The 27,677-nt window shown below is 40.4% G+C and overlaps 1 protein-coding gene across 4 annotated transcripts in view; it reads right to left on the bottom strand.

The window, feature by feature from the left end:
* The window catches only part of COL6A2 (collagen type VI alpha 2 chain), a 56,710-nt gene extending 46,967 nt beyond the window's left edge, over positions 1-9,743 (bottom strand). Inside the window, exons 1-2 of one of the 4 annotated variants that reach the window (XM_087886025.1) lie at positions 8,607-9,743; positions 2,492-2,611 (exon numbers count right to left, since the gene is read on the bottom strand). In XM_087886025.1, the coding sequence (XP_087742151.1) occupies positions 2,492-2,579 (88 nt within the window). In that variant the 5' untranslated portion in view covers positions 2,580-2,611; positions 8,607-9,743. The remainder of the gene's footprint in view (positions 1-2,491; positions 2,612-8,606) is intronic. The other 3 variants (XM_087886031.1, XM_087886037.1, XM_087886040.1) reach the window with 3 other exon arrangements.
* Between the last annotated feature and the right edge of the window lie 17,934 nt (positions 9,744-27,677).

Here is a 27,677-nt window from a genome sequence, read left to right as displayed (position 1 = left end):
CTAGATACATACCCATCTAGAGGCTTGCCAGGTGTTCCTGGGGAATGAAACCCCTGGAGTTTGTGTAGTTTTTCATTCCTATGGTGCAGTAGCTGAGTTAAGGATCAGTTCCTGAATTGACTCTTACAGCTTCATGAAGACATGAGATCTCTCCCTCCCTTTTTCCCAAACCACATTCTCCAAGAAGAGATGATCATTCTGATCTCCATTACAGGGTAGCATCAGTATGTAACATATAGAATATTGCATGAGCCTTTTTTATTTCCACTTGGAACATGTATTCCTTAAACCAATGAGGCTAATCTAAATTTACAGACAGTAAGTACTGTCTGTATGAGAGTTTTGGTCAATACAGTTTCTCAGCCTAAAATAATCACATAAATAAACCTCAGGAATTAACAGAATTATCAGAAACATAGTCACCCTTAAGCAAATTTTTACTGTATTTATTAAGCCAAATGGGCTACTGGAATTTCTTTTTTCCACCCCAGGTACATCTCCTATATGTCTTCCCAAACCAAGTTCCTAGATGTGATGTCCCTCTTTTTAAGCAGGGATCCACAGCATACTGAAACTGCATTAATATGACACACATGCAGCTACATCATGATGCAAATCCTGCCCATTTGCCATTGTATGCAAGTATAGAAGTCAATTATTTCATTATGGCAGCATCATGCATACTTCTTCTTTCCCCAAAGCCTCCACAAATACAGACTAAAGGCAGTCTATGCTGCTTTCAGTAACAACTCCTTCCTTCATCTTTGAAGGACAAGTTTCAGATATGATCAGAATTCAAGCTATAAAGATATTGGCGCCATAATGCTAATCTTCATCTTTACATTTCTTAATTTGAGAGGAACTACATAAAGTTTCTTGGATGCACAGACGTATTTAGAAGTGGCCACCTTCACATAAGTGCTTGTACACATTGCCTCATTTTATGACCTATCTTGCCACAGTTGTTAAGTGAATCACTGCAGTTGTTAAGTTAGTAACATTGTTGTTAAGTGAATCTGGCTTCCTCATTGAGTTTGCTTGTCAGAAAGTCACAAAAGGTGATCATATAATCCTGGGGACACTGCAACTGTCACAAATATGAGTCAGTTACCAAGCATCTGAATTGTATCACGGGGATGCTGAATTGTATCATGGGGATGCTGCAAAGGTCGTAAGTGTGAAAAATGGTTCTAAGTCACTTCTTCCAGTGCTGTTGTAACTTTGAAAAGTCACCAAATGAACTATTGTAAGTTGAGGACTAGCTATATTGCCTTCAGCTCACTAATTTATTAAGATCTTGTTGCCACAATGGCTTTCATGAATTTGTAAAAGTAAGAAATGAATACTCTCTACATTTATCTCATGCTTCCTCCCAAATGATGGAATTCAGTGCAGCATGAAAAATGTCTCGAAGTGATCCCCACTGGACAACCCATTTTCTGGGTTGCTGTCCCAAGTCTCTGGGATATGCCTGAGGCACTGCATGCAGGCAGGCATCCCTTTTCCAACAGCAATCTCCCTTTGCTCTCATTCCTCTTTTTATCTTTTCTGCCAAGTCACAAGAATCCAAAGGTATGATGACTCTCAGCTTGGAAAGTCTGTGTAGGAAATTCTCCTAGTTTATCCCTCCATAACTTTTCAGAAACCCACCAAACCACTTGGTGCTAATCCATTTGCTGAATGGTATTCAGTTTGAGTATTACGAGGGAGGGAGAAAGAAAAAAAAATCACTAGTTTTTTTTAGTAATACTTACTTTTATATTTTTCCCCAAATTAAGAAACAACTCTTTTTATAGAGAAATCCTATACCATTTCAGACAAATAGTTGTCCAATCTCTTGTTAAAAACTTCCAGTGTTGGAGCATCCACAACTTCTGAAGGCAAGTTGTTCCACTGATTAATTGTTCTAACTGTCAAGAAATTTCTCCTTAGTTCTAGGTTGGTTCTCTCCTTGATTAGTTTCTACCCATTGCTTCTTGTCCTGCCCTCAGGTGCTTTGCAAAATAAGTTGACCCCCTCTTCCTTATGGCAGCACCTCAAATATTGGAACAATGATAATTTTGGTTGTGCTTTTCTGCATCTTTTCCACCTTTTAAAGATGAGTCAAATAATATAAATGCATACACTCCAGCTGGATTATGTGTGTGTGTGTCTGTATGTGTGTGAGTCTATACCATTTTCATTGGGGTTTTGTGGCTGCTGCAGATGAGTCACAGAATTCTAGAAAAAATGTAGCTGCTTTAAGGAATTAGAGCTATCTGAGTACACTGTATGATTGATAACACCGTTTTGCCTTCAGACTCAAAGCACTGCAGAATCCTAGATATTCAAATATATGATTTTGGACATGGATTGTAATCCTAGAACATCTTCAGTAGAAGATTTTTAATTATTTCTTATATTATACTTACAGCATTACATATTTTCAGAAGGCATGACAGAAGGAAAAAGCACAAAGAACTGAAGTAAATTGAGAAACTATGTTTTTTACCTGCACAAGAAGTTCCTTCATCATTTTGAGCATTGAAGTGGACGACAGTTGTGCAGAGCAGAACAGCTAAAAAGGTTTGTGAGAACATCACCACAATTCTCCCGTCTGCTTCACGTACTGCTAGAATAGAGTCAGCACAAAAGTTAAAACTTTTTGAATTGACTAAGACACAAAGTAGTGGATGCTGGGAAGGTGCCTTACACAGAGTGAAATTTTTAGTCCACCTAGTCCAGCAGAATTCATATGGCAACAAAAGCTGGACAGACTGTAAAGAGAATAGACTAGAGCTGAAAGGGACCTGGGGGGGGTGTCTTCTAGTTCAGCCCCCTGCTTAAACAGGAGAGACTCCTCAGTAGCCTGTAAGCTCAACCACCTGCTCTTTAGATCCATGCCTCTCCCAGCTGGTTAAAGCAGTTCAGGGGGATGTTGTGTGAGCGAGTTCTTGCAGTGATTAATTCTTCTTTGAAGGAGGGGATTGTTCTTTACCTCTTAGAGAGGTCATATTTCCCCCTCCTCAAGAAGCCATCACTGGATCCCAGCATACTGGACGATTTTCATCCAGGATCTCACCTCTCTTTTCAGGGGAAAATGGTAGGGAAAACGGTGGTGCAACACTTTAGAGGGCCTTACAGGAAGCAGATTATCTGGATCCTCTTCAGTCAGGATTCAGACCTGGCTATAGGATGGAAAAGACATTGGCCATGCTTTTGGATGACCTCTGGAATGGGTGGGATGGAGGTAGTGTATCCATCCTTGCTCTATTTGACTTCTCAGGTTTTTGATACCTTCAACCATGATGTCCTTCTGGAAGAGCTCAGAGGATTGAGGGTGGGTAGCAAAGTGTTGTGTTGCTTGTCCTCCTTCCTTTAGGGTCTGTTCCAGTCAGTGATGTTGGAGAAGAGAGGTCTGGCCCTTGGCCTCTACTGTGTGAGGTGCCACAGAGTTCAATGCTTTCTCTTCTCTTTTTTAACATCTACATGAGGGTGGATGGGTGAATTCATCTGTCATCTTGGGGTGAGGTATTATCAGTATGCTGATGATACCCAATTATAGATCTTCATCTCTGGCAATGATGCTGTGGATATCTTATCCCACTGTCTGGAGGCTATGAGTGTCTGGATGGTGAACAAAAGGCTTCAGCTGAACTCTGACAAGACTGAGTGCCTTTGAATTTTGGGGCCCACAGATTCCATCTTTGGTATTAAATGGGATTGCACTTCCCCAGACAGAACCAGTGCACAATCCGGGGGTCCTCCTACACTCATAACTCCTGCTTGATGAATAGGTGATAGCTATGTCTAGGAGGTCTTTCTCATAGCTTTGTTTTGTGTGCCAGTTTTACCCATTCTTGGATCTGCAGCCCTGCTCACAGTCATTCATGTCCTAATCACCTCCAGTTTGGACTATGATGATAAACTCTACATGGGGCTTACTCTAAAGAGAGTATCTCGAAGCTTCAACTGTTACAGGATGCAGCAGTGTGGGCATGCGCACTCCTAAATCAGCACAGGTTACATCTCTGCTCTGCCAGCTGCATGGGTTGCCCGTTTACTTCTGAGTCCAATTCAAGCTACTGGTTTTGACCTTTGAAGTCTTTCATGGCATTGGATCAAGCTATCTGAGAGACCAACTCTCTCTGGCTATATCAGCCTGCCCCACTAGATCTGGTAAAAAAGGCATGCTGTGCTTGGGATCAGTTAGAGATCTACATTTGGTGGGTCACAGGAGACAAGTTTTTTCTGCTGTGGCACCACTTATGGAATCTTCTTCATTTTAAAACTCCTACCATAGAGATTTGTCTCTTTCCCCCATTCTTGATTGATCTTGTTCCATAAATTTACTACACTTTTATGGGAAATCATAATTAAATGAGAAAAAATACATTCATTGAATTAATATGGAGGAAGGAATGGAGATGTCTCATTATTAATCTGAAATTTAAATCAGGATATTTATTTCATCAGTTTTGGGAATATCTGGTTTTAGTGGAAGTTATCTGGTACAAATCCAGTATGAATGTGGCCTGATGGAAGGACTATTTTATTTATATATTTTTTATTTAATGAACATATATACCCATTGCCACCCATTGCCCAGAGATTTCTGGATGGTGACAGAAATAAAAATATTAACCAAACTACACAAATCCATTAAAAAAAAAGTGAGCCATGGTTCTAAAAATCCCACCACATCTAATAAAACTATATCCATATCAGAACTCCATCAACACCTTGGCCCTGGTACCTAGGGGAAGAGACAAGCCCCCTAGGAAGTTTTCACAACCTTCTGGAAGACCAGTATGATTGGAGTGTCCGTATCTTACTTTATCCTAAGTTAAACTTAAGTATGCTTCTAGTCTATATCTAATGAAATAAAATGAGGACTCCCTCATACAAAATATACTTTGCATTAAACATTGGGGTGCATACAAAATGGCTGTATACATAATGGCAGACTTCGTGTGATGACATCATGGTACAGAGTTCACCATTTTGGTGTCTCTGGTTTGTTACAGATGCCATGAAAAAAAGTATAATTACTACAGAGTAGCATTACTTCTCTCAAAAGCAGTTGGGGAGAAGGGAGATTTTCTATGATATAGCAGTTATGGATAATTGGGCAAAGTATCCAAAGCCCTATATTAAGAGGCTGCTTTTGTACCTTTTCTGAGAGATACCACAGCAGAAGTTTAAGGATCTACATTTGTGGGATTCTCTAAATCTATAACAGTATTTTTCATCCCAGCTGTCGTGTTTTCAGTGTACAAACAATAGCAATAGCAATAGCACTTAGACTTATATGTATACCGCTTCATAGTGCTTTACCACACTTTCTAAGCTGTTTACAGAGTCAGTATATTGCCCCCAACAATCTGGGTCATATTACCTACACAAAACATGTAAAAGGTTAAAATCATGGCAACTGGACCAAAGTTTATTAAACTGAAATGTTTTGTTACTCATCCAAGTAACTTCTTCAGTCAAAATGACAATTTTGTCATTTTGGCATAGAGTCAGAGAGTGGTTGAACTAACTCTTGCAGGGGGTTCTCCCCAAAATGAAATGCAATATGTAAATGTTGACTCAATCATTCAGGCCAAAAGCATGTAAAAAGTTAAATCATGGCAACTGAACCAAAGTTTATTAAAGTTAGATGTTTTGTTACTCATCCAAGTAACTTCTTTAGTCAAAATGACCTTTTACATACTTTTGGCTTGGATGATTGAGTCTACATTTACATACCTCCACAAAAGTTCTACATGGCAGTGAGAGAGTCTGGCCTGATTCACTGACATTGTAATATATTCATTGGCATTGTTTCTGGAGTGTACCATCTTAGCATGGAGGGCTTATTTTCATGAGTAGTATTAAATAAAGCCCCCCCCCTCAGAGAGCAATGCCCTTTGTATGTCAATGGAAGGAATGGCATTTGTTTGGAAGAGCATCCCATCATGCAATCAATCTCTCTACTCACACTGAAACACAATCAAGGATTTCCCCAACCCCCACTGTGGCCCCAGCCTCATAAGGAATCAGCCCAATGACTTGCCCAAGACCATCAGTGAACTCTAGAGGTGAGCAGAACTTCCAACTGCACAACCCCTGCATTACTTCCCAGGCCACATCCTGTTCAAGAACAACCTCCCAAGGTTGTTCTAAAAGGGGAGCTGGAACCATGCATTTTAGGAGGCCTAAAAGTGCAGTTCTCAGCAATGTCTTTCTGATTTCATCAGATATTAGGACCTTCACAGGTTGGGTTTTTTTTTTTTTTTTTTTGGCTTCCACACAGTCAGTTACTTTTAAGAAAAAATAACTTTAAAATCTATATCTGGATTTTAAAAAGTACTGATGTTCCTGAAGTATTTTACATATTTTACGTATTTTCCTGAAGTATTTTAAGTATTTTATGTAAGAAAAATAATGAGGTCATAAATGAGTGTTTACCTGTTAGAAACTCTGGTTTGATCTATATATTCACACATTATAAATACATTCTTTTACAGTTCAATAATCAAGAATATTTTGCAGAGACAATGTTTCAAAAGAAAGGAAAATAATCAAGATTGCAAATAAAAATTCTTTCCCAACCCTGATACTAAAAAAAGGCAATGGACAAAAGCTGATGTCTTTTTCAAACAGAAATAAATACTGCATATTGAGCTATGGCTTCTCCCCATCACTTGGGTCTCATAAACCTTAGAACTGAGAAATATAAGCTGTTAATGAAAGTAATATTTTACCCCTACAAATCTGATTTGATCTGCAGCCATTTTAATAAAGTTACTACACACTCGGCTCTTAGGTTTAAAGTGCTTATATTTATGATTAAACAAATCAGGCATTTTCAGGCCTGCAAATCAAGGAATTCCAGCTGTAGTTTGGGTCTCTAATTTGCATTGTGTCTTTACATGGAAAACAGTTTGTATAGGGCAGTCAGCTCTCCTTTATGTTTAATAGTGAGGCCCACAAAATTTCAGAAATATGTGGAACTTCAAACAACCTTCCCCAGTACGCTATAGTAGATTGTATTTCTCTGCTGAGCAAAAAGCATAGTAATGATGTAACAACAAGCTATTATAGGTGCCCAGAACGGAAATATTTTTAAGTTTTTATATTAACAGCTGATCTTGATTTTGTTAACTTAACAAAAGGAGACATTGAATAGTTCCTCTAACATTGAGCATTATTATTAAGAATATTCTTCTCTTCCATTCTCTTCTCTTCTCTTCTCTTCTCTTCTCTTCTCTTCTCTTCTCTTCTCTTCTCTTCTCTTCTCTTCTCTTCTCTTCTCTTCTCTTCCGATTGCTTTGCTTGAACTTTCTCACTATATTTCATGTTGTTGTACTAATGCTCTCATGAACCATATGACATTCAATCTTAACTAAAAACCTGGATATAACTTTCCTTACAGCTTCCAGATCATTCAGCAGAGTAGCCTTATGCAGAAGAAGAGCATGTTCTGTGGTAGGTCTAGACATTTCCCAATCCAATCCAATCCAATCCAACCCATTGACCAGATCAGAGTCCTTTCTAAAGAACCATGCAAGGCTGGGCCTCTCCTGGCACTATGGCTGCTGCTTGTGGTGATACCTTTGTGAAAGGAGCTGTTTTTGGACAGAAACATGTTCCCAACTAATAGCCAAAGAGAGATTCTTGATGTGTAACTGCTCAGAATGTTCTTCCTCCCTGCATTCACGTCCTTCCACAAAGCAGAAGGCTGGGCTGGGCTGACTTCTGTAAGCTTAGAGACCAAGGTCTGAACTCTGAAGCAGCAAAACCAAGAACCAAGCATGTTATTTGCTGAAGATGCTACTACTTTTGTGTCAAATGATACAAAGCAGGTGGACAAACAGTGTTGATGAATAAATTATTGTTCTATCACGTTTTAGATACATAGAAATATACACACAGAAATTGCAATTTGTCAATCAAACTCACTAGTGAGTACAATTCCTAAATCTGGAATTAAGACAGAAATTTAAAATAGTCAGTGAATTTAGCACTTTCCTTTGTGACACAGTGAAAGCAATATATCTAGAATGGCAGTATTAAAGGAAAGAAAATTAGTCTGCTTTTAAAAGTTAAAATCATTGCAGCATCTAACTGTGTTGCTAGATTATTAGAAGATGTAAAATCCTCACAAATAGTACAGACCAAATATTCTACAGTTTCTTAAGCAGAGTTAAACCAGAGATATGTTTTAAAAAATCCAGAAGTGATTAAAAATAACCCAATTATCATATGACCCCACGAACAATACATATTCTGATTAATTACCTCTCTATGTTACACTCCCACCCCACTCCCCAGCTTTGGTGGCTAAAAGAAGGGTACAACTGTATTCTGAAGTCATTTTCCTGCAGGCATAAGAACAACTTCTGCTGAGAAAAAGGCTTTGTGAAAGCAAAGAGGATGCACAAGAGGATTAGCGTTGCCTCCCTATAACTGAACATCCAAGCAAAAGTTCAGCAAAATTTCCCATCTGTTTGTGCAGAAATAAAATTTGCTTCTCTTGATAAACAACAGTGTTTCTGAACTTGCTTGTCCTCTGATAATTAATTATTAAGAAAAAAAATCACAAAATGGGCAGGAATACAAAGTTGTAGTCAGCTTACCTGCAAAATACTGAGATCAATATACTTTTAGACTGAAAAAGGTAAAATGAAGATTGTTATCCTTTGGTTTCAAGAGGGGGTCTGCATCTTCAGGGAGAAAAGGTCTCTTTCCGTTTTTCAGTTTTTGAGTGAAGGGAAGGAGCCAATCGGGTGTGGCGGCGCTTTCTTCAGCTCCAGACTGTAACTTCTCTGATGAAAAGTAACAGCCTACTTCTTAATTCTCCTCCTTCGAGTCTTTCCTTGAAAGAAAGCTCCGAGCAGCGTAGTCACATCCGTTATCCACCAGGTGGCGCTGTGGATCTATCAATCCCACCTCGGGAAAGGGCGGGGTGCGCAGTCCCCTTTTCAGAGCAGGAGTTGGTGGGACGTGAATGAAGGCAGGCGAGGGTAGAGGAGGGCTGAATTTTTGACTAAGTTACAAAGCCACGACAGGAGTAGTGACCGCCTTTGGATGACAGTCTTGTGAAAGAGTGGTTGTGCTGCTCTCGTTAACTTGCTTGCTTCCTGCTATGTCTGTACTGTACAGTATTCCGACCCCCCTTTCCCCCGCACCTCCCGCTGAACTTACTGGGGAAAAAAGAGATTTTGTAAAATTGCTCAAAACGAAGCCTCAGACTTCAACGGCAGCGCAACTCTGCTATTTTCAAATCTTTCTGATTCCAGAGTTTAACGGGTGTGAAAGGGGCAAGCAAAATAAAAATTAACATAATCAACAATAAAAAATAATAAGCATGCAGGAAAAATGAACGTTTCTTTGCAGGCACAACCTTAGACAATGAGTCCAATCCAGTAAGGTGGAAACCAAGCCTCTGTCTTAAATTAGTGAAATGGTTGGCAACTGACCCTCCTCCATTTCCCTGCCATAAATTCTGTGGTGCAATTGTTGTTTCCCAAATGGACCCTTGCACTCTTTGTTCAATTCCACTCTTTGATATCCTACGTCTAAAATACACCATCCACTACTTTTCAATTTCAATTGAAGTAATTTCAGTCATTTATCTTTCATTTGTTTTGTTGTAGTCTCTTTATCTCTCTTCAACCACTGTCAAAACAATGCAATAGTTTAACAGAATAACAAGAATTGGAAGGGACCTTGGAAGTCTTCTAGTTCAACCCCCCTGCTCAAGCAGGAGACCCTATATCAGGGGTGTGAAACTGAATTTCTTCAAGGGCTGGATCAACGTTGTAGTTCTCTGCGGAGTGGTGGCGGGGGGTGGGGGGTGGGGAGACGGGATGGATGCTGGTATATACTGACGGGGGTTGGCAGAAATCGAGGCTGACTCAATTAACGATAACCATACCTTTAATTAGAACAAGTTAACAGCAACGGCTTAATCGCCAACAGCAACTAACTATCTGAGGGACGAAGTGATTCCTTCAGGCTTTGACAGCTCTTATATATGCGAGCTGTCAGCATCTTACCCAATGAGCGCTCGGCTCATTTCCCGCCAGAAGCGTGCCCTCGCCTGGCGGTGGTAGATACGCATGCACCAATCTGTCAGGACATAACAGATGCCTCCTGCAGCACTTTACCAGCCCACACCTCATTTTCACCCTCCATGGCTTCCTGCAGCACTCGGCTGGCTAAAAACAGGCTACGCAGGGGCCTCGGGAGTTTTTGGCCAGCAGAATGCTGCAGGAGGCCATGGAGGCCAAAAACAGACCACAGGATGGCCTCATGTGGCCTGTTTTGGCAGGCAGAGGCACTGCAGGCCAGTCCTTTGATATTTCCAGGTTAGCCCCACAGGCCGGATTTAAACACCCCACAGGTTGGATCTGGCCCACGGGCCTTGAGTTTGACACCCCTGCTCTATATCATTTCAGACAAATGGCTGTCCAGTCTTTTCTTAAAAGCCTCCAGTGATGGGGCACCCACAACTTCTGAAGGCAAGCTGTTCCACTGGTTAATTGTTCTCGCTATTAGGAAAACAATTTCATTAAAAGCACTTTGCATTATCTCTGCCTTTTAACACTTTAGCCATTTCTTTTGCTATTGACCACATTCGTTTTTCTTACTGAGTATTTTATACAGTATCTTTTTTCAGACTTTTTTTTTGCAGCAGTCACTCTATCCCCGTGATGGCGAACCCGTGGCACGCATGCCAAAGTTGGCACATGTAGCCACATCAGTGGGCACACAAGCTCAGCTCCAAACGGACCATTTTTCGCCTCCGGAGGACCTCCAGGGGAATGGGGAAGGCTGTTTTCGTCCTCCCAGACTCCTAGAGAGGCCCTGGAGGCTGGGGACAGCAAAAAACGGGCCTTCCGGTCCCACTGGAAGTTGTCAAATGGGCTGTTTTTGGCCTCCGGAGGACCTCCAGGGGGGTGGGGAAGGCCATTTTCGCCGTCCCCAGACTCCTAGAGAGGCCCTGGAGCTAGGTGAGAAAGAAAAACGGGCCTACCAGGCCATCGCATGCCAGGAGCGGTGGGAGTCACATGCGTGGGGGCAGGGCACATAGAATTATGGGTGTGGGCACATGCACTCACAACCCCCGCACCCACCCTCCTGGCACACGATGGCAAAAAGGTTAGCCATCACTGCTCTATCCTGTCCAAAAAGTGAAGATGGGGACAAAGGTATGATTGAAATTCTTTCTATGTTTGTCAGATCACAAAGGCATACCTTCTGTCTTGACTTTTTGCCTTCTCCCTGAACATGCCCTTGATACACAGGTACAATGCTAACACTAATTAACACCAAATAGCAATACACTTGAGCGTCTTGAAAAGTTTGCTCAGAGATGACAGTCTCTTAGTACAATACCAGCCTCTGCAAATGGATCCTTCAAGAGACAATACATGTCAAAAGCACGTTTTTACCACAACCAACTGTGTCCTGTTCCTTACTAAAAATTGCTCACAGCCATTTATATATTACTAAAACTCCTATGGATGCTTGTCTGTTTATAATCTTCAATTGGATGAAACGGTGCATCACAAAGGTGTTATGTGAGAGACGCTGCATGGATCATGGAGGGTGCATGAGGGTGCATGAGAGATGCTACACAGGTCGGGGAAAGTGGTGGGTTGCTACCAGTTCTCCCCGGTTCTTGCGAACTGATAGTGGAAATTTTGAGTAGTTCAGAGAACCGGTAAATACCACCTCTGCCTGCCCCTGCCCCCAATCTATTCGCTGCCTCCCGAGTCGCAGCTGATCGGCTAGAAGGAAAAAATCAGGGTTCACTTGACAAAGAAGAGAAAAAAACAACAAGACACCTTAGCTTTAAACTGAGAAGCCAAGAAGTCTCCCAACTGATCGGCTAGAACCGATCTGCTCCTTGTAAATCGCTCGGTAGTGGTAGATTGGCAATTGAGGCCAAACTGCCTGAAAGCGGTTTCCCATGCTCTCGGTGGTGGCAGAGCGGCAAAAAACTGTTTAAACTCTTGCCGCAGTGCTTCAAAGGGCCGCCCTACAGCTGATCAGTGGTAAAAGGCAATGTGGTGGTAGACCAGTGCGCTCCAAAAACGAATAGGTAGACTGGAATGCTCCAAAAACAAATGGGTAGACCGGTACGGCTCTGCAAGCAGTTAAAAGCCTGGTAGACCAGTATCTCTGCTAAATCCTAAAGAGTTGTTTGTCATATGACCATCAAACCACACCCACAAAATAAGCCATGCCCACAGAACCGGTAGTAAAAAAATTTACAACCCACCCCTGGTCGGGGAGAGTGCATGAGGGGTAACTTTGGATGGAGCTGCCCTATCTATGAATTAAGGCAGAGGCAGCTTCTCTGCATTTTGACACTTCACTGCATTTTAGCAAACATCTAAGAAATGCAATCTATCTAAATATTATTGAGGGACTAAATTGTGTAAATTGTATCTTCTTTGGTTGACAAACAAGGGATTAAGAAGTTGATTATGTTTCCCTGCAAAATATATTTTAAAAATAGTTTTTATACCAAGGTCATTCCATTGGGACACAAAAGCAACTGAATCCTAACAGGCAATATAAAATCACGGGGATTCTTTTGAAATAGTTTTGAATTACCTTGCTTGGAAATTTATATTTTTAAATATGAAGTCTTTAAGCCATTAATGGACAATTTATTAATTAAAATAAACAAACATGTTCTGCACAGATGATACCACTGTAGACACATTTCGAAACTTGCAATATTTATATGAATATTTTACATCTGTATGTACTGTTCACTTAGATATCCCTCATCGCTCTGAGTCTTCAGAGAGGGGCGGCATATAAATTGAATTAATTAAATCAAATTAATTAAATTAAATTAAATTTTGTAGAATTCTTTATTGCCTGGAATCCCATTTAGATTCAATTTTTAAATTTTTCAGGGCTAGAGTGAAAATCTGAATTTCTCTACAGTATGGGTGTCAAGCTTGATTGCGTCACATGACATCATATGATGTGTTGCGACTTTTGCCTTTGCAAAGCTGGGTGGGCGTGGCCTGTGCATGATGCATCTGGCCTATGGGCCGCCATTTTGACACCTCTACTCTACAGGCTTATTTAAGCAGTTAGGTCTTTGTTTCTTCCCTTATTTACTGTATTGCTCCCTCCCTCCCCCCCGACATATCTATCTTCTGTCTTTCTGTCTCTCTTCTGCCTGTCTTTTAAGCATAAAGGTATTGAAGTATGTACATAGCAGAAGGTTTAATATAACACCATTTTTTATTTAATTATTTAAGATGGAAATTGAGACAATAGTCAAACACGATTGTTTCATTGGGTAAAAAGTGGATCTTGGGGGAAAATGGACCTGGGAAAAAGAAAAAGAAGATATAATGAAAGATGATGAAGAAAATGTTTGAGTAGAATGAAAAGAGTGCAACAGAAATGTGTGGAGTGACACTGATAACATCAGAGGAAGGGGTGGAATGACAAAGAAAAAAACATTATGGTTTAGAAATAATTATTACAAAAATTGAGAAAAGTGTCCATTATAGCTGCAAGGAATATTGTCAAAGTTAGGAAGAAAATAGTAGAAAATAGAGATAGTGAAAATGTAAAACTATTTTGCTGGATTTTTAAAAAATTACATCAAGATACCTGTCACTTTGCCAATGGAAGACCTCACCTAGCAGCTTCATATAGATGTTAATCAGGTGGGGTAAGAGTGTCAAGCCTTGTTATATCCTGCAGTTCAAGGACTTTTGATTTCTCCTCTTACATTAACACTGACTGGAAACTCCCATAATGCTACACAGTACACCCATTCTCCTTAGTCAGAGCATGATAATGGTATTGAAGGCCACTAAAAATTCAAAAGAGAGCCAAGATGGATTGCAGCACCCCTATCCTGGCTCCATCAGAGAATATTTTGCAGAGACAACATTTCAAAAGAAAGGAAAATAATCAAGATTGCAAATAAAAATTCTTTCCCAACCCTGATACTAAAAAAAGGCAATGGACAAAAACTGAAGTCTTTTTCAAACAGAAATAAATACTGAGCTGAACACTGAATGGTGACTTCTCTCCATAACTTGGGTCTCATAAACCTTAGAACTGAGGAATATAAATTGTTAATGAAAGTTTCTCAATAATTTTTCTCAAAAAGAGAAGGCTGGAAACTGGATGAAAGTTGTCCAGCACTCATAGAAGCAGTGATATTCTCTTGAAGAGGAGATATACCATTGTCTCCTTCAAGGAAGGCAGAACCATCACCTCCCTCAGATAAAGTTATCTCATAAACCCAACTACATGTCAACTCTTGGGAGGGCTTTGCTAACCAAGAAAGACAGGAATGTAACAAAGACATGACCAGGTTAACTATCCCAAGGAACAAGACCCCTCAACTAAACCTGCCCAGACAGAGCTTGACTAAGCAGATCTGACTGGTTTTATCTATCAGATGCCTAGAATATTCTTTACTATGACTCTAGATATTTTTGTGGTTATTCCTCCTAGCAGGGAAGGACAACTCATCATCTATCTACTGACATGTTAATAATAGCAAAATAGATAACATTTTGCCCGACTTATCACCATGGCATAATTCTTACTGAAGAGTGTTACTGAGTTCCTGGAGTTTCTAGGAAAACCAATGAGCCCCCTGAAAACTAACCAACATTAAACCAGCATGCCTGCATTTAGATGGCAGACAATATGTTCAGTGGTGGGTTGTTACCGGTTCAGGAGAACCGGTAGTAAAAATTTTTAGTCACTCACAGAACCAGTAGCAATGGCTGGCTGGCCACGCCCCCAAACCAGTCACCTGGTCGCCACTCGCTCACCCTGGCTGCCATGTTCGTCGCCGCCATGTTCTTCACGCATGCGCATCCCATTGCCTTGCAAGTCCAATGGGATGTGCATATGCGAAGAACAAGGTGGTGATGGCAGCAGCTTGCCTTCAGAGAAAGCTTTCCAGCAGCGGTGGTTGGCTGGGGGCTGCCAAAAATTCCGATCAGAATATTCTTCCTGACTCTGGACCAGCTGCCGTGGAAGGTAAGCAGCCGAACAAAGAGGCGGTAGTGGGGGAGGAAGGCAGGCAAGTGGGCCTGGCCACGGGACTGCCGGGAAGGGTGCATGGAAGGCAGGCAAGCATGCCAGGGCCACCCGGCTGTAGGGAAGGGAACTACTCCCTTCCCTGTGGCCTGGCATGCTTGCCTGCCTTCCACATGGCCTTTCCCGTGGTCCCCCGTGCCTTTGCCTTCTGAGGTTGGGACACACATGTGGCCTGTGACAGGAGATGTGCCGCTTCCGGCCCGGGGTGGGTGGGTGGCCCTTCGGGGAGATGCAGCTGTTGTGATAGGGCTGAGAGGGGTGGTGACAGTGGTGGTGCAGTGGGAGGGCGAGTGGATTTCCCAGGGCTGCTGCACATGTACACCGCATGTGAAGGGAGGCAGACACCACAAAAGCTGTGCAAGAAAAGTCCTGGGGAGTTCCGGGACACCCCGCCACTGCCACCTGAAGCTCTCATTTCGACCCCTGCCCCCCCCCGCCACAGCCTGAAGCTCCCATTTTGGGTGCCGCCGCTGCTGCTGCTCCTACCGCTGTTGCCACCAGGCACTTTCTCTCGGGCCTCCCGGTCTCACTCTCCTAGACTTTGAGAGAGAGAGAGAGAGAGAGAAAGAAAGAGAGAGAGAGAGAGAGGGAGAGGAAGGGAGAGACAAGAAAGAATGAGGAAAAGAAAGAAATAGAAGGAGAGAAAGAAGGAAAGGAAGGGAGAGAGAGCAAAAGAAAGAAAGAAAAAGAGAAAGAGAAAGAGAAAGAGAAAGAAAGAGAGGAAGGGATAGACAAGAAAGAGAGAAAGGAAGGTAGAGAGAGAGAGCGGAAAGAAAGAAAGAAAGAAAAGAAAGAAAGAAAGAAAGAAAGAAAAAAAGAAAAGGAAAGAAAGAAAGAAAGAAAGAAAGAAGAGGAAGGAAGGAACACAAACCCTGGCACTAGACGTAGCTTCAGAAGATGCTTTGAAATAGGACAGCACTCTAGGGCTGAAAGGGATCTTAGAGGCCATCTAGTCCAACCCTCTGCTCCAGCAGGAAACCTTACATCGCCTGGATTATTTTGGTGCCTCTAACAGAAAGGAAAATTGCCAGAAAGGAGATGGAGTTTACTAAGACAAGGCTGCCATGCAGAGGAAGGCAGAGATAGTCCTTGATTTATGACCAGAATTGAGCCCAAAATTTTGGTTGCTAAGCAAGAGCATTGTTAAGTGAGTTTCACCACATTTTACTCAATCCATGATCTCTCCTGGCCCTAACAGTCATGTGCAAGTTAGGGAAGAACATCTGAAGGTGTGTAATGTTCTAAATGTACAGAAGTTATATTTAAATGTATAGTTAAATGAAAGTGGACTCTGGGTGTGTTTTTCCAAATGTAGTAGGTGAGGTTGAATGTGTATAGTTTTAGAAGAGATGTGTGTGTGTGTATGTGTACATCAGGGTTGGGTTCTAATTTTTTTTACTACCGGTTCTGTGGGTGTGGCTTATTTTGTGGGTGTGGCTTGATGTGGGTAATGTGACTAAGTGGGCGTGGGCATTTTTTTTTTTACTTTTAAAAGCATTTTTTCTACAACCTTAAGAGGTTGCAGAAAAAAATGCTTTTAAAAGCCTCTGACGATCCCAGCTGAGCCACGTGATCATCAGAGGCTTTCTTTTTTACTTTTAAAAGCATTTTTTCGGCCGAAGAGGTTGTAGAAAAAATGCTTTTTTTTAAAAAAAGCCTCCTATGAGGTGGGCGGGGTAAGCGAGTGGCGACCAAGCCGGGGACCGGTTTGGGGGCATGGTCAGCCAATGTTATTACCGGTTCTCTGAACTACTACAAATTTTTACTACCGGTTCTTGTGAACCGGTGTGAACCGGGAGTAACCCACCACTGGTGTACATACACATACAGTATATATAGTAAATAATGTATCTTTTTGTGTGCCTATACATACTCTATACTATGTAATATGTATGTACACATATGGCATATGTACATAGGATTAAATAGTATATTTTGGATGTTCAGTAGTAGTAAATAAATAGACAGGGAAATTGTATCTCATTGAGGCCTTTGAAGCGAGGAGAGGCCAGGCACCCTAACCATAACCTGTGATGTCAAGTTGGCCACGCCCACCCAGGCACATGATCACCCAACGACGCCCATCAAGCCATGCTCACCTAGTCACATGACCATCAACCCACGCCCACCAAATAAGCCACACCCACAGAACCGGTAGTAAAAAAATTTTGGAACCCACCACTGAATATGTTCCAAGATTGAAGGGTTGAAAAACAGTTGTTTAAAGCAAATAGAGCATCCTGAGATTCATTTGTTGTTTCATAAACCAGACAAGGGTTTGTTTCCAACTTGTGAAAGCTGATATGGCATTTTTTTCAAGGACAGGGTGCTGGCTGCTCAGATAATACTAGGAAGTAATGGGCAGTGCCTTTAGCAGGACAAAGAGGCAGCAACATCTGAAGGAATCTGATGATAACAGCCCAGAAGTACCAGGGATTAAAAATGAAGTGGGATATCCCAGAATCTGCTACTGCTTAATTTAAATTATATTGTTGGCCTTTGAACTGAGTTTTGGTTCAGATAAAGCTTTAGGAAACATTTTCTTCTTTTATTTTAAGAGAATCAGTTTTAACATGCAGAATTGATTATTAGTCTGATCCTAGAATAAGATAGGAAGACTAATTATTCTTCAAGAATGGGAAATTCTTTTTTTATTCTTGTTTTAAAAACTTTCCATAAAAGTATATATTTTTTTAAAAAATCCAAAATGGATAACCCTGATACCTTTTCTATCTTTTCCATTGCCATGCAGTAGAAAAAGAGCAGAGAAAATTAATACAAGCCATACATTTAATACATTCTTGTGCTTTTCCACATAATATTAGTATGATTTGTGGGATGTGGTCAGGAGTGAGGATTGGAAAATACAGCTGTATTTTTATTGTTTACTAGTCACCAGAGTAACCAGAAGAGATTAGTCTCTCAAGCAATCCAGCTGAGTATAAGCAGCAAACATTCTCTTTATGCCTTGTTCAAAGATGCCCTGACACAGGAACATTTTCCTTAATAGCTTCTTTGGGCAACTCGGACATGGTGCATCACCCTTTCAAAATATACTTTTTACACATTTTGCATTTTTTTCCTTTATCCAAACATTTTATTTTGTTCTGCATGACTCAAATAATATTCCCTGGAGAAAACTTCTTGGCAGAGAAAAGACAGTTATGTTTTCTGTTAAATTTCATTGGTTGAATGAGTAATGTTACTTTAGTACACAGTAGTCTCTGGCATGCATTTATTTATTTTATTTATATTTCATGTTTCTTAACTGTCTCAGAGAGAGCTCTGGGCGGTCTGTACGTGTGTCTGTGTGTTGGGTGACCTCTCACTGAACAAATGGTCATAGCTCAAGGAATATCACACAGACACACACAAACAAATATAGGGGCTCTGTGTGTGTGTGTGTGTGTGTGTGTGTGTGTGTGTGTGTGTGTGTGTGTGTATTCATAGGTCTAGGAATATGAGATAGAGCAGGATTCAGCAACCTGCGGCTCTGGAGCTGCATACAGCTCTTTGGACTCTCTGCTGTGGCTCCCTGTCAGGTGATCCCACCACTGGCTGGCCCTGCCCCTCACCCTCCCCTCCCAGTCACTCGTTGCCTGGCCTGAGAAGGTAAGGGTGACGGCGGGGGATGGTGAAGCGGCCAGAGCAGAGACAGAGAGATACAGAGAGAGGAGGGAGAGAGAGACATAGAGAGATACAGAGAGAGAGGGGGAGAAAGGGGGGGAGAGAGGGAGGGAGAAAGGGGGGAGGGGAGAAAGAGATATGTCAAAAGGATTTTGTGGTTCCTGGTGTTTTTTAACAACGGTTCTTTGCCCTAATGACCGGCTGGGTAGGCATGGTTGGGGGGGGATCATGTGACTGGTGGAAGTGAGTGACATCGAATTAGCCACGCCCAACCAGGTTTTTTGGCTCCTGGTGTTTTCTTTTCTGTGGGAAACAAGTCCAAATGGCTCTTTGAGTATTTAAGGTTGCAGACCCCTGAGATAGAGTGACCAGGAACCGATGGTCACTCTGATTGAGCTCCAGAGATCCTGTGTGGAGATGGACAGAGTGTCAACTGTCCAACTAATGAACCCAAAATAAGGAAACACTCTCTGGAGCTTTGAATTCCCAAAAATAAAACTTTATTGGATACATCATATTGATACTGAAGAAACAAAACTAGCTCTGGTTTTCCCATGCAAATCCTTGCCTAGTTAAACAATAGCTTCCTCTTCTCCCCACACTTGGGTGATCCCATTGTCCAATTATGGGATTGATGTCTCACCATCTCTGCATACATTCTCAGAATTACATTTTCCCCTTCTCTCCCCCACATTCATTGGCAAGTTGAAAAGCATTAAGGTTTGAAAGAAGCAAAACGGTTCAATCTTGACATGCTGGCCCACTAAAGGAAAAGGGCACCTGGAAAATATTGAGCATAGTGTCAAGGCTCTGACTAATGATCCCAAGCAAATGGCTCCTTCTCAAAGGTCTTCTTTATTATCATATCGGCATAGCTTCAATGGAAAATCAATTCTAAATCTTTGCCACGGTTTCAGTATAATTAAACTAGGAAATAACCCCATCCCTAAATGTGTCAGGTCAAGGTTGCCAATTGGATTAATTGGTGGGCTCTTCGGGCACTCCTTCCCCAACCTTATCTGTTGCCAGTAGAGATGATCTTGATTCTCACGAGAAAGCTCTTTGTTGTGTCTAGTAATGCATTCCAACCTCCTTTCCCCCTTCCCCCTCTATGTGGCAACTAAGGAAGAGAAATATGGCTGTGGCCAAGTTCAGTTTGAAGTTAACACATAAATTAGTATTGTTATTTAGGTAGTCTTAGCCTTCACTAATCTCTTTGGTCACTGCAGGTATTTTGTATGGAATCTTTTTACTAATTTGCCTGCGCTAACATTTTTAAAATAAAGTTTTATTTTCTTTTAATAGAAACATTTCATCATTCATTAAACAGTGTGTCATCTAGGTACAAATTTTTTATGTCATAAGAGTTTAAGCTTACCACCATATTCATTATTTATATCTATTCTTATTTTAATACTAATAATACTTAACAAATCCATTATTGTAACATTTCTCTTCTTAGCTTATTTAACTTTATAATTCAATATCAATGTCATTTGTTTCTCTGGATGTGCTTTATAATATTCCAATGTATTCAAAATTATTTTGATATTATCTCTGATCTGTCTCTTAGGTAAAAAGCCATTTTAGTCTATATGTATAAATTCATTTAGAAATCTCTTTAATCTTTCTGCCATTATTGAAGTAAATATCTTATAATCCACATTTAACAGAGAAATCGGTCTGTAGTTTTTTTTATCTGTTGCAAGTCTGAAACTTCTTTCAGTATGAGAGTAATATATGTCTCTGTCCATGAAATTGGCATTTTTGCCTCTAACAATAGTTTATTAAAAACATCCAGCATTGTGTTGCTTATAACATCTTGTAATGTTTTATATAGCTCTGCTGGTAAACCATCTGGGCCCAGTGTTTTGCCATTCTAGTTGCCTCTGTCAATTCCATCATTGTTATCCTTTCCTCTAATGCCTTTTTAAATGTTTCTGGTATTATAGGTAGTTCAGGTTTTTCTAAGTATTATTTTGTTTTTTCTCCTGGGATTGTCTCTTGTTTATATAACTTTTCATAGTAATTACAAATCATTTTCTTTTTCTCATCATTTCGATAACATACAGTCCCTTCATCATCTATTAATTGATAGATTAATTTTTTTCCTTCTCTTTTTTCAATCTATATGCCAACCATCTTCCTGGTTTATTTGCGTTTTCAATTTTTTTTTTGTTTAGATCTCTTGATTTTTTGTGCTAAATCCTCTTTTTCTATTAAATTCAATTTGTTTTTTTTTTCAAATCCATTTGATTTCTTATATTTTTTGTGGCTCTTTTTGTAATTCCATCTCTAACTTCTTATACTCCTCATCTAATTTCTTTTGAGCTTGTCTTTTCTTTTTATTTCTCTTTCCCACATATGTTATTGCCAATCCGCTAATATATGCTTTGGCTGTGTCCCATACATTTTGTAATGAAGTTTCTTCTTTTCTATTCTCTTTAAAAAAAAAAAAAGACCAACTCTTTCCCCATAAACCGTAAAAATTACTTTTCATTTAAAATTGTTTGATTCAATGTCCATCTTAACTTCTTTTTTGTCCCCTCCATGTAGCTTTCATTGGATTATGGTCCGCCCATGTGCTTGTTTAAATATTTATTTCTTGTATATTAGATAATAAATAAACTGACATCCATATCATATCAATTCTGTACCAAGACATGTGTTTATTTGAGTAGAAGGTATATTGACTTTTCTTTGGAAATCTTCCTTGCCAAGCGTTTGAATGCCTAATTCTTCCACCATTTTAAAAAAAGCTTTTGGAAATGTTTTCTTAGCTTTTTTGTTTATCTTTTTAGTTTTATAGTCCAAATCTACATCCACGATTACATTAAGTTGCCTATAATACATATATTTTCATATTCCAATTCTATTATTTTCCTATGTAATTTACCATAGAAGTCTTCTTGATTATCATTTGATGCATATATCGCCACTAAGAGAATTCGTTTATAGTTCATTGTTACCTCCACCATTAAAATCCTCCCTTCCTCATCCATAAAAATTTGTTTTGACTTTATTGTCTCTTTAACATACAAGACAACATCCCTCTTACTTTGATGTGTAAGTGAGGCATATACTTTCCCCATTTTAGGGTATTCCCAAAAATTTTTATATTGCTTTCTAATGTGAACTTCCTGTAAACAAATTATATCCTGTTTTAATTTCTCCAATTTAATTCTTTTCCTTTTTATTGCTGAATTCAATGCATTTATGTTAAGTGATGTTAACTTTATTTCTTCTTCCATATTTTACTTATATGTAGGTTTTGTTGTTCTGGTCATCCTTGTCTCTCTTGTCTCTCTTGGTTCCTTTGCCCTTGCTCCTTCTCTTATTGCTATTTCCTCTCGATCCTTGACAGTCTCTTTTTGTTGTTTATCTCTCTCTTCCATAAACTCTTCCTGGCATTTCACTCTCTCCTCTCTCAGTCTCTCCTCCTCTTGCAGTCCCAAGTATTGATCATAAAATTGTTCTGCCTTCTCTATTGAATCTAGTCCTGCCAAGTCACCAATACTCCCTCAGGTATCAGCTATCTAAAATTGATTCCTTTTTTAATTAAACATTTTGTCAAGAACTGGTACTCTCTTCTCAAGTCTCTAACTCCTCTCGATATTTGTTTTAACAAATATCTATTTACTATTTCTCTACCCTTGTACTTCAGAGGTTTGTTTCTTCTCTCTGTAAAATCTCTGTTTTTATTACTTTCTTGGCAAATCTAATATGCACCTTGTCACTGCGTTATTTTATTTACCAGCTGAGCTCATTATTTCTGGACTGTCTGGCTCTCCGTAGCTTGCCAACTTCTTATCAGTAAGCTACGTGTTTCCGTATCCACCCACATTCCTTCACTTTTTCCTTTGTTCTCTTTCCAGAAAGGTCCGGCTAAGAGATAGCCGGCCCGAATTACCTTCAAAAATGTAGCAATTAACTTTTCTTAGTTAGTGAGGTGTTTTATTTTCTTTATAACAAATAAATGAGTTTTATTAGAAACCTTTCCTCGCGTTTCTTTTCGGAATATTGCAAACAAGGATAAGCCTCGATTCATCTCCTCTAAACCAGGGTAATTAGTCCCAGAGCCAAACATGGGATTAATAAATGCCCTGACACACCTCTCTAAGTAGGTTATTTCTCATTGCATATCTTGTATGCACTCTAAATATCTCATCAATCTCATTCAAAATTCTTTCTTTAGTTTCCTCCATCGCTTCCACCAACAAATCTGCCATTATCTCTGCTAGATTTTCCCCTTTCTCTTCTTCCATATTCTGAAATCTTAGATAATAATCTGCCTGATCTACAGAAATAATTGTCTTTTCTTTATTTCTATCTGCCGCTGTAAATCTGTAATCCAGCTCTCCCACTCTTTTTTCTGTTGATTCAGCTTTTTCTTCTACTTTTTGTATTCGTTGCTCATTTTTCTTCATGATCCCTTGGACATTTTTTAATTCCCCTTCTGCTTTCTCCATTCTCTCATCTAATTTGCCTATTCTTTCCTTCAAATCTTCATGAAGAGCTTGTATCATATTCTTTAATTCTAATTGCATAGTATTGGTTTTTTCTTGTTGTATCATAGCATCTAATGTTCTCTGACCAGCAGGGCAAGAGGTTGCAAAAGAGGACACTAAAGACAATGTTGATGTTGTTTTCTTCATCTTGTAATATCTTAATATTTGTAATCTACCAAATATAAATCGTTGTCCAAGCCAATTTATATCCAAATATAGATCCACCACAAAAATAACAGAAAAAAAAAGCACAAACAATAACAAAAATAACAAAAAAGAGAAAGAGAAAAAAGAAAAAAAAAACCAAAAATTTTGTAATCCAAATCTCAGGGTTTTTCTTACTGCTTTTCTTCAGGTTTTTCTCACCTTAATCCAAATTGCCTCAGGAAGAGGATTGCCTGTGCTAACATTGTGGCCATCTACTCACTTGGCATCAGCTGAGGGATAGCCTTTCCACTGCACTAAGTATTGTAATATCCCGTTAAAGTACATTGAGTCCAGTACCTGACCCACGATGTGGCTTGATCTGGCCTATGGGGCTACCCTGGAGACAGCTAAGGATCGGCCCCTGGTGCCTCAGCCCTGGCCCAAACTGGCCATGTGCTGATCTATAACTAGATGGCAGCCATCTGGGCCAAAACATGGTCAGCCTTAGATCCATGGGGCTGCCCTAGAGCCAGCAAGGGACTGTCCCGCTCTGCCCCCTGGGCATGCGCAAAGGAGATACCATAGAATGCCAGGGCTTGGCATCTCTGGGGACTGTTTTGCCTCACAGGCTGACTGCTTTCTGAGCACTTCCCTTTCATACAGGACACACATACTTGCTGCCTCCTGTGTGCACGCCCAGAGAGCGGGGCTGAGGCAGTGGGGAAGTCTCTTGCTGGCTCCAGGGCGGCTGCACGGGTCGTATCTAAGGCTGACCATGTTCCAGCCCAGATTGCTGCACCAAGTTGTAGTTGAGTGCCGCACCCACATCAGCATCTCCATGCCCCACTAACCAACCTGGCCTCGCAGCCCCCTTTCACTGGAACCACCCTGCCCCCATGTGGTGGCGCAACTACTGGCAGTGCTGCCAATCTCTTCCCCTCCCCTCGTCCCTTCCTGAGTGCAGAGGAAGAAAGGAGATGGGAATGAGATGAAATGGGACCTTTAGGACTATGGTGCTTCTGTCTGCCAGCCTGGGATGGGTGATAGGCGATTGCACGGGCTGGGGGTGGGGGTGGGTGCGGCAGGTGAACGGTGGTGGTGTGCAGTGTCTAGCATTGTGGGGGGAGAGGGGGCGGAAGCAGAACTGCCCTTTCGGCATCAGGCATAGAGTCAATCCAGACGTGGAGGCAACGGAGGGGATGGTGGACAAAAAGGGAAGCCACTGCTCCTCAGGGTTTTATTTAGCTGCCAGAAGCTTCCCAATTTGATCCCTTGCCCTGTCATTGCCTCTACACCTGATGTGGCAAGGGAGGTAACATTTAAGGCATTTCCCATGCAGGGCCATCCTTCTTGAAAATTCCACCTTCTAGAGAAGATTTTCTTTAGCATCAGAGGATGTGGGGCAAAATGAGGAAGGAGGGAAAATTACACCCTTGGACAACTGTAACTGTGTTTGGGTTCTGCAGAGAAGTTGTCACAAGAAGGAGTTAGAAAGGAAGGATGTTGCAATTGTAAATATGTCTTTTTTTTCTGAAGCAAAATTGTACCTGCTCATGACAAGCTGGCTGGACTAAAGAAATGTACTCTCCAAGAAGGAAAGGCTGTGTTCTGATGACTAAGTCATTGTGTGACTTTTCCACAGTTGGAGAAACTTTCCATCATCCCACACGGAAACACACAAATCTCCTCTGTCTTTGAGTTCTTGATTCTCATCCTAGCAGGCTGCCTTGCCTCTCTGAATTAAGGTGCTTAGTGAATAGAATTTGGCAGATGGCAAAGGAGATCCTATTTGGCAGGCTCTCTCTCTTTTCCCAGGGGCAGGACCATTCAACATCCAGTAGGCAATATGTGTACTAGGAAAAAAAAGACTGTGGTACAAAAATAGAGTCCTCCGTCAAGGTCTCCATTACAGGGAACAAAAAGTGTTATGAGATCTTATAACTCTTTTTATATTGTACAGGAAGATGACTCATGCCCTGGCCCCCCCAATAATTATTTGTGAATAGGGGAGCAATAAAGAGGGCGGAGAATGTGTACTGTACTTGCATGTTCTGATGGGTTTCTCTGTACAAAGGCAGTTCATGTGTATGAACAGAAAATAATGGTTTATAGATGCAGATGGAGATTCATTTGTTGGTGTGGGGCCTTATTTGATAGTCAATTAACCAGTAGTCATTAATTTAGATTTATTTTTGTCCTGGCCCTGGAATGTGAGTTTGGCACATGTACACTCAGCATGTGTGTGTAAATGTAGACTTTTATAGGAGAAGGAATATCCTACTATTCAACTTTTTCACAATATATCTGAGCATGTCCTATGATATTAGTTGGAAATGGTCTTTAAATTTAATTTATTTAGTCAAGAAATTATCTTCTTTTAAATAATAATATACAAGCATAATCCCTTTAAGAAACATTCTCTCTTTCTTTAAGTAAACTATTTATCCAGTTGAAAACATTATTCATCTTGGGAGTTCTTTTTCTGGCAATGAAAATGTAATCTCTCTTTCGATTGATTTAAAAATAAATAGCTACTTTTGTGACTGCCTTTTCTCCTATTAAAATACAATTGTTAGAGCTTTATCAAACTTTCTGACAATCTATTGTGTGGTTTCTGATGTGATTTGCACAAATTGGAAACTGTATGCATATGAATATGTTTGTCTGTGTATTTATATGTATATGTGTAGATTATTCTGATTTTGGTAGAAAAACAATCATTGATAGACTGGGAATAGGCCAAGTGGTCACTTGTACCTACCCCTCTCCTTGTTCCTTTATTTGGCCAAGTATAAAGAAGGAAAACATAGTAGACTCCCGACTGCTATGGGGGGAGGGGCAACTTGAAGGGGACCTGGAAAGACAGCTATAAACAGGGCAGGCTATGTTGTAATCTCTTGTGCTCATATTTAGTTGTTGTGATTTTCACCAACATGTGAAATACTACACATGCCTAGGTATATTTGAATTAGACTTCTCCACAATTGCCTTCAGGTTGTGTTGGGGGGCATTATATATCTTCAAGTGAGATAAAAATATGTTTCTGGCTCAAGGAGGCACCTCTTAAAGAGGAGGAAATGGAGATGCTGAAAATTATGGATTGCAGGTCAAATTGCACTGAGTCATGTTGTGTAAAAAATAGATTTAGTTTGCAGATAATCAACCTTCCTGGTGTTCCAAAGGGGTTTCACGCTCTTGCTCTTATCTGCATGTAAATATTTGAAGGAAGAAGGGGTGTTTAGTATGCCAAGAGTTTTTTCACCTCTGTGATATCACAATTAATCTCTCATAGTTACTGATTTCTCAGGGCCAAGAGTTGTTCCATTCTCTCCATATGAAAATAAGTGCATTTGAAGTACTAATACCACTCTATAAAGCCCTAGTAAGACCACACCTAGAGTACTGCATCCAGTTTTGGTCACCACACTATAAAAACGATGTTGAGACTCTAGAAAAAGTGCAATCAGGATGATTTGAGGACTGGAGACTAAACATTTGATTAACGGTTGCAGGAACTGGGCATGGCTAGTCTAGTGAAGAGAAGGACCAGGGGAGATAAGATAGCAGTGTTCCAATATTTGAGGGGCTGCCACAGAGAGAAAGAGGTCAAGCTGTTTTTCAAAGCACATGAAGGCCAGACAAGGAATAATGGAGGAAACTAACTAAGGGGAGATTTAATCTAGAAATAAGGAGAATGTCAAGGCTTGACCAATGTCATTGGAAAAGAGGGAATAAAGAACACATTTGTGGAAGTCAGACAATACAAAGTGTCGGCTTTTCCCCAGTAGGCTAGGTTGGGAAAATTTTTGACAGGAACACAAGAAATGAAGCATACCAATTCTGGAAAGATTTAAAATTAACTTTATTGTAATGCACCTACATTGCAATCCTTCAAGGATGCAGCAAAAACCGACTCCCCTCTCACCATCATCAAAATATCAAAAATGATTATTTGGTTGATTTGATTGTTCCTCTAACCTTTGTGAAAAGGGTGTTAATAGTTGGTATTTTTAAATAGTAACTTTAGCCTAATTTTGATAGTGTTTTAATGAATTATTATGGTTTGTCACAGCATTATCCATCTATCCAGTCCTTCCCAAGAACCCGGTGGAGGCAAATGTTGTTTTGATACTGTTAAAGGTATCATCTCAGGATGTAAGCTGTTCCACGTAAAGTTGCCTTTTGCAATTGACTGGGGGTGATTTTGTCAATGCTGATAGTATTCAAGTGGTGCTCCAGTTGTTTTGGGATTGCACTGATGGTGCCTGTTACTTTTGATACTACCTTTGCTTTCTTTTGCCACGATTATTCTACTTC

Source organism: Pantherophis guttatus, chromosome 1, assembly GCF_059756535.1.
Source record: "Pantherophis guttatus breed Tessera chromosome 1, ASM5975653v1, whole genome shotgun sequence".
Taxonomy (NCBI): Eukaryota; Metazoa; Chordata; class Lepidosauria; order Squamata; family Colubridae; genus Pantherophis; species Pantherophis guttatus.
Note: the sequence above shows the minus strand (reverse complement) of the source record. Positions and strands in the feature narration are given on the sequence as shown.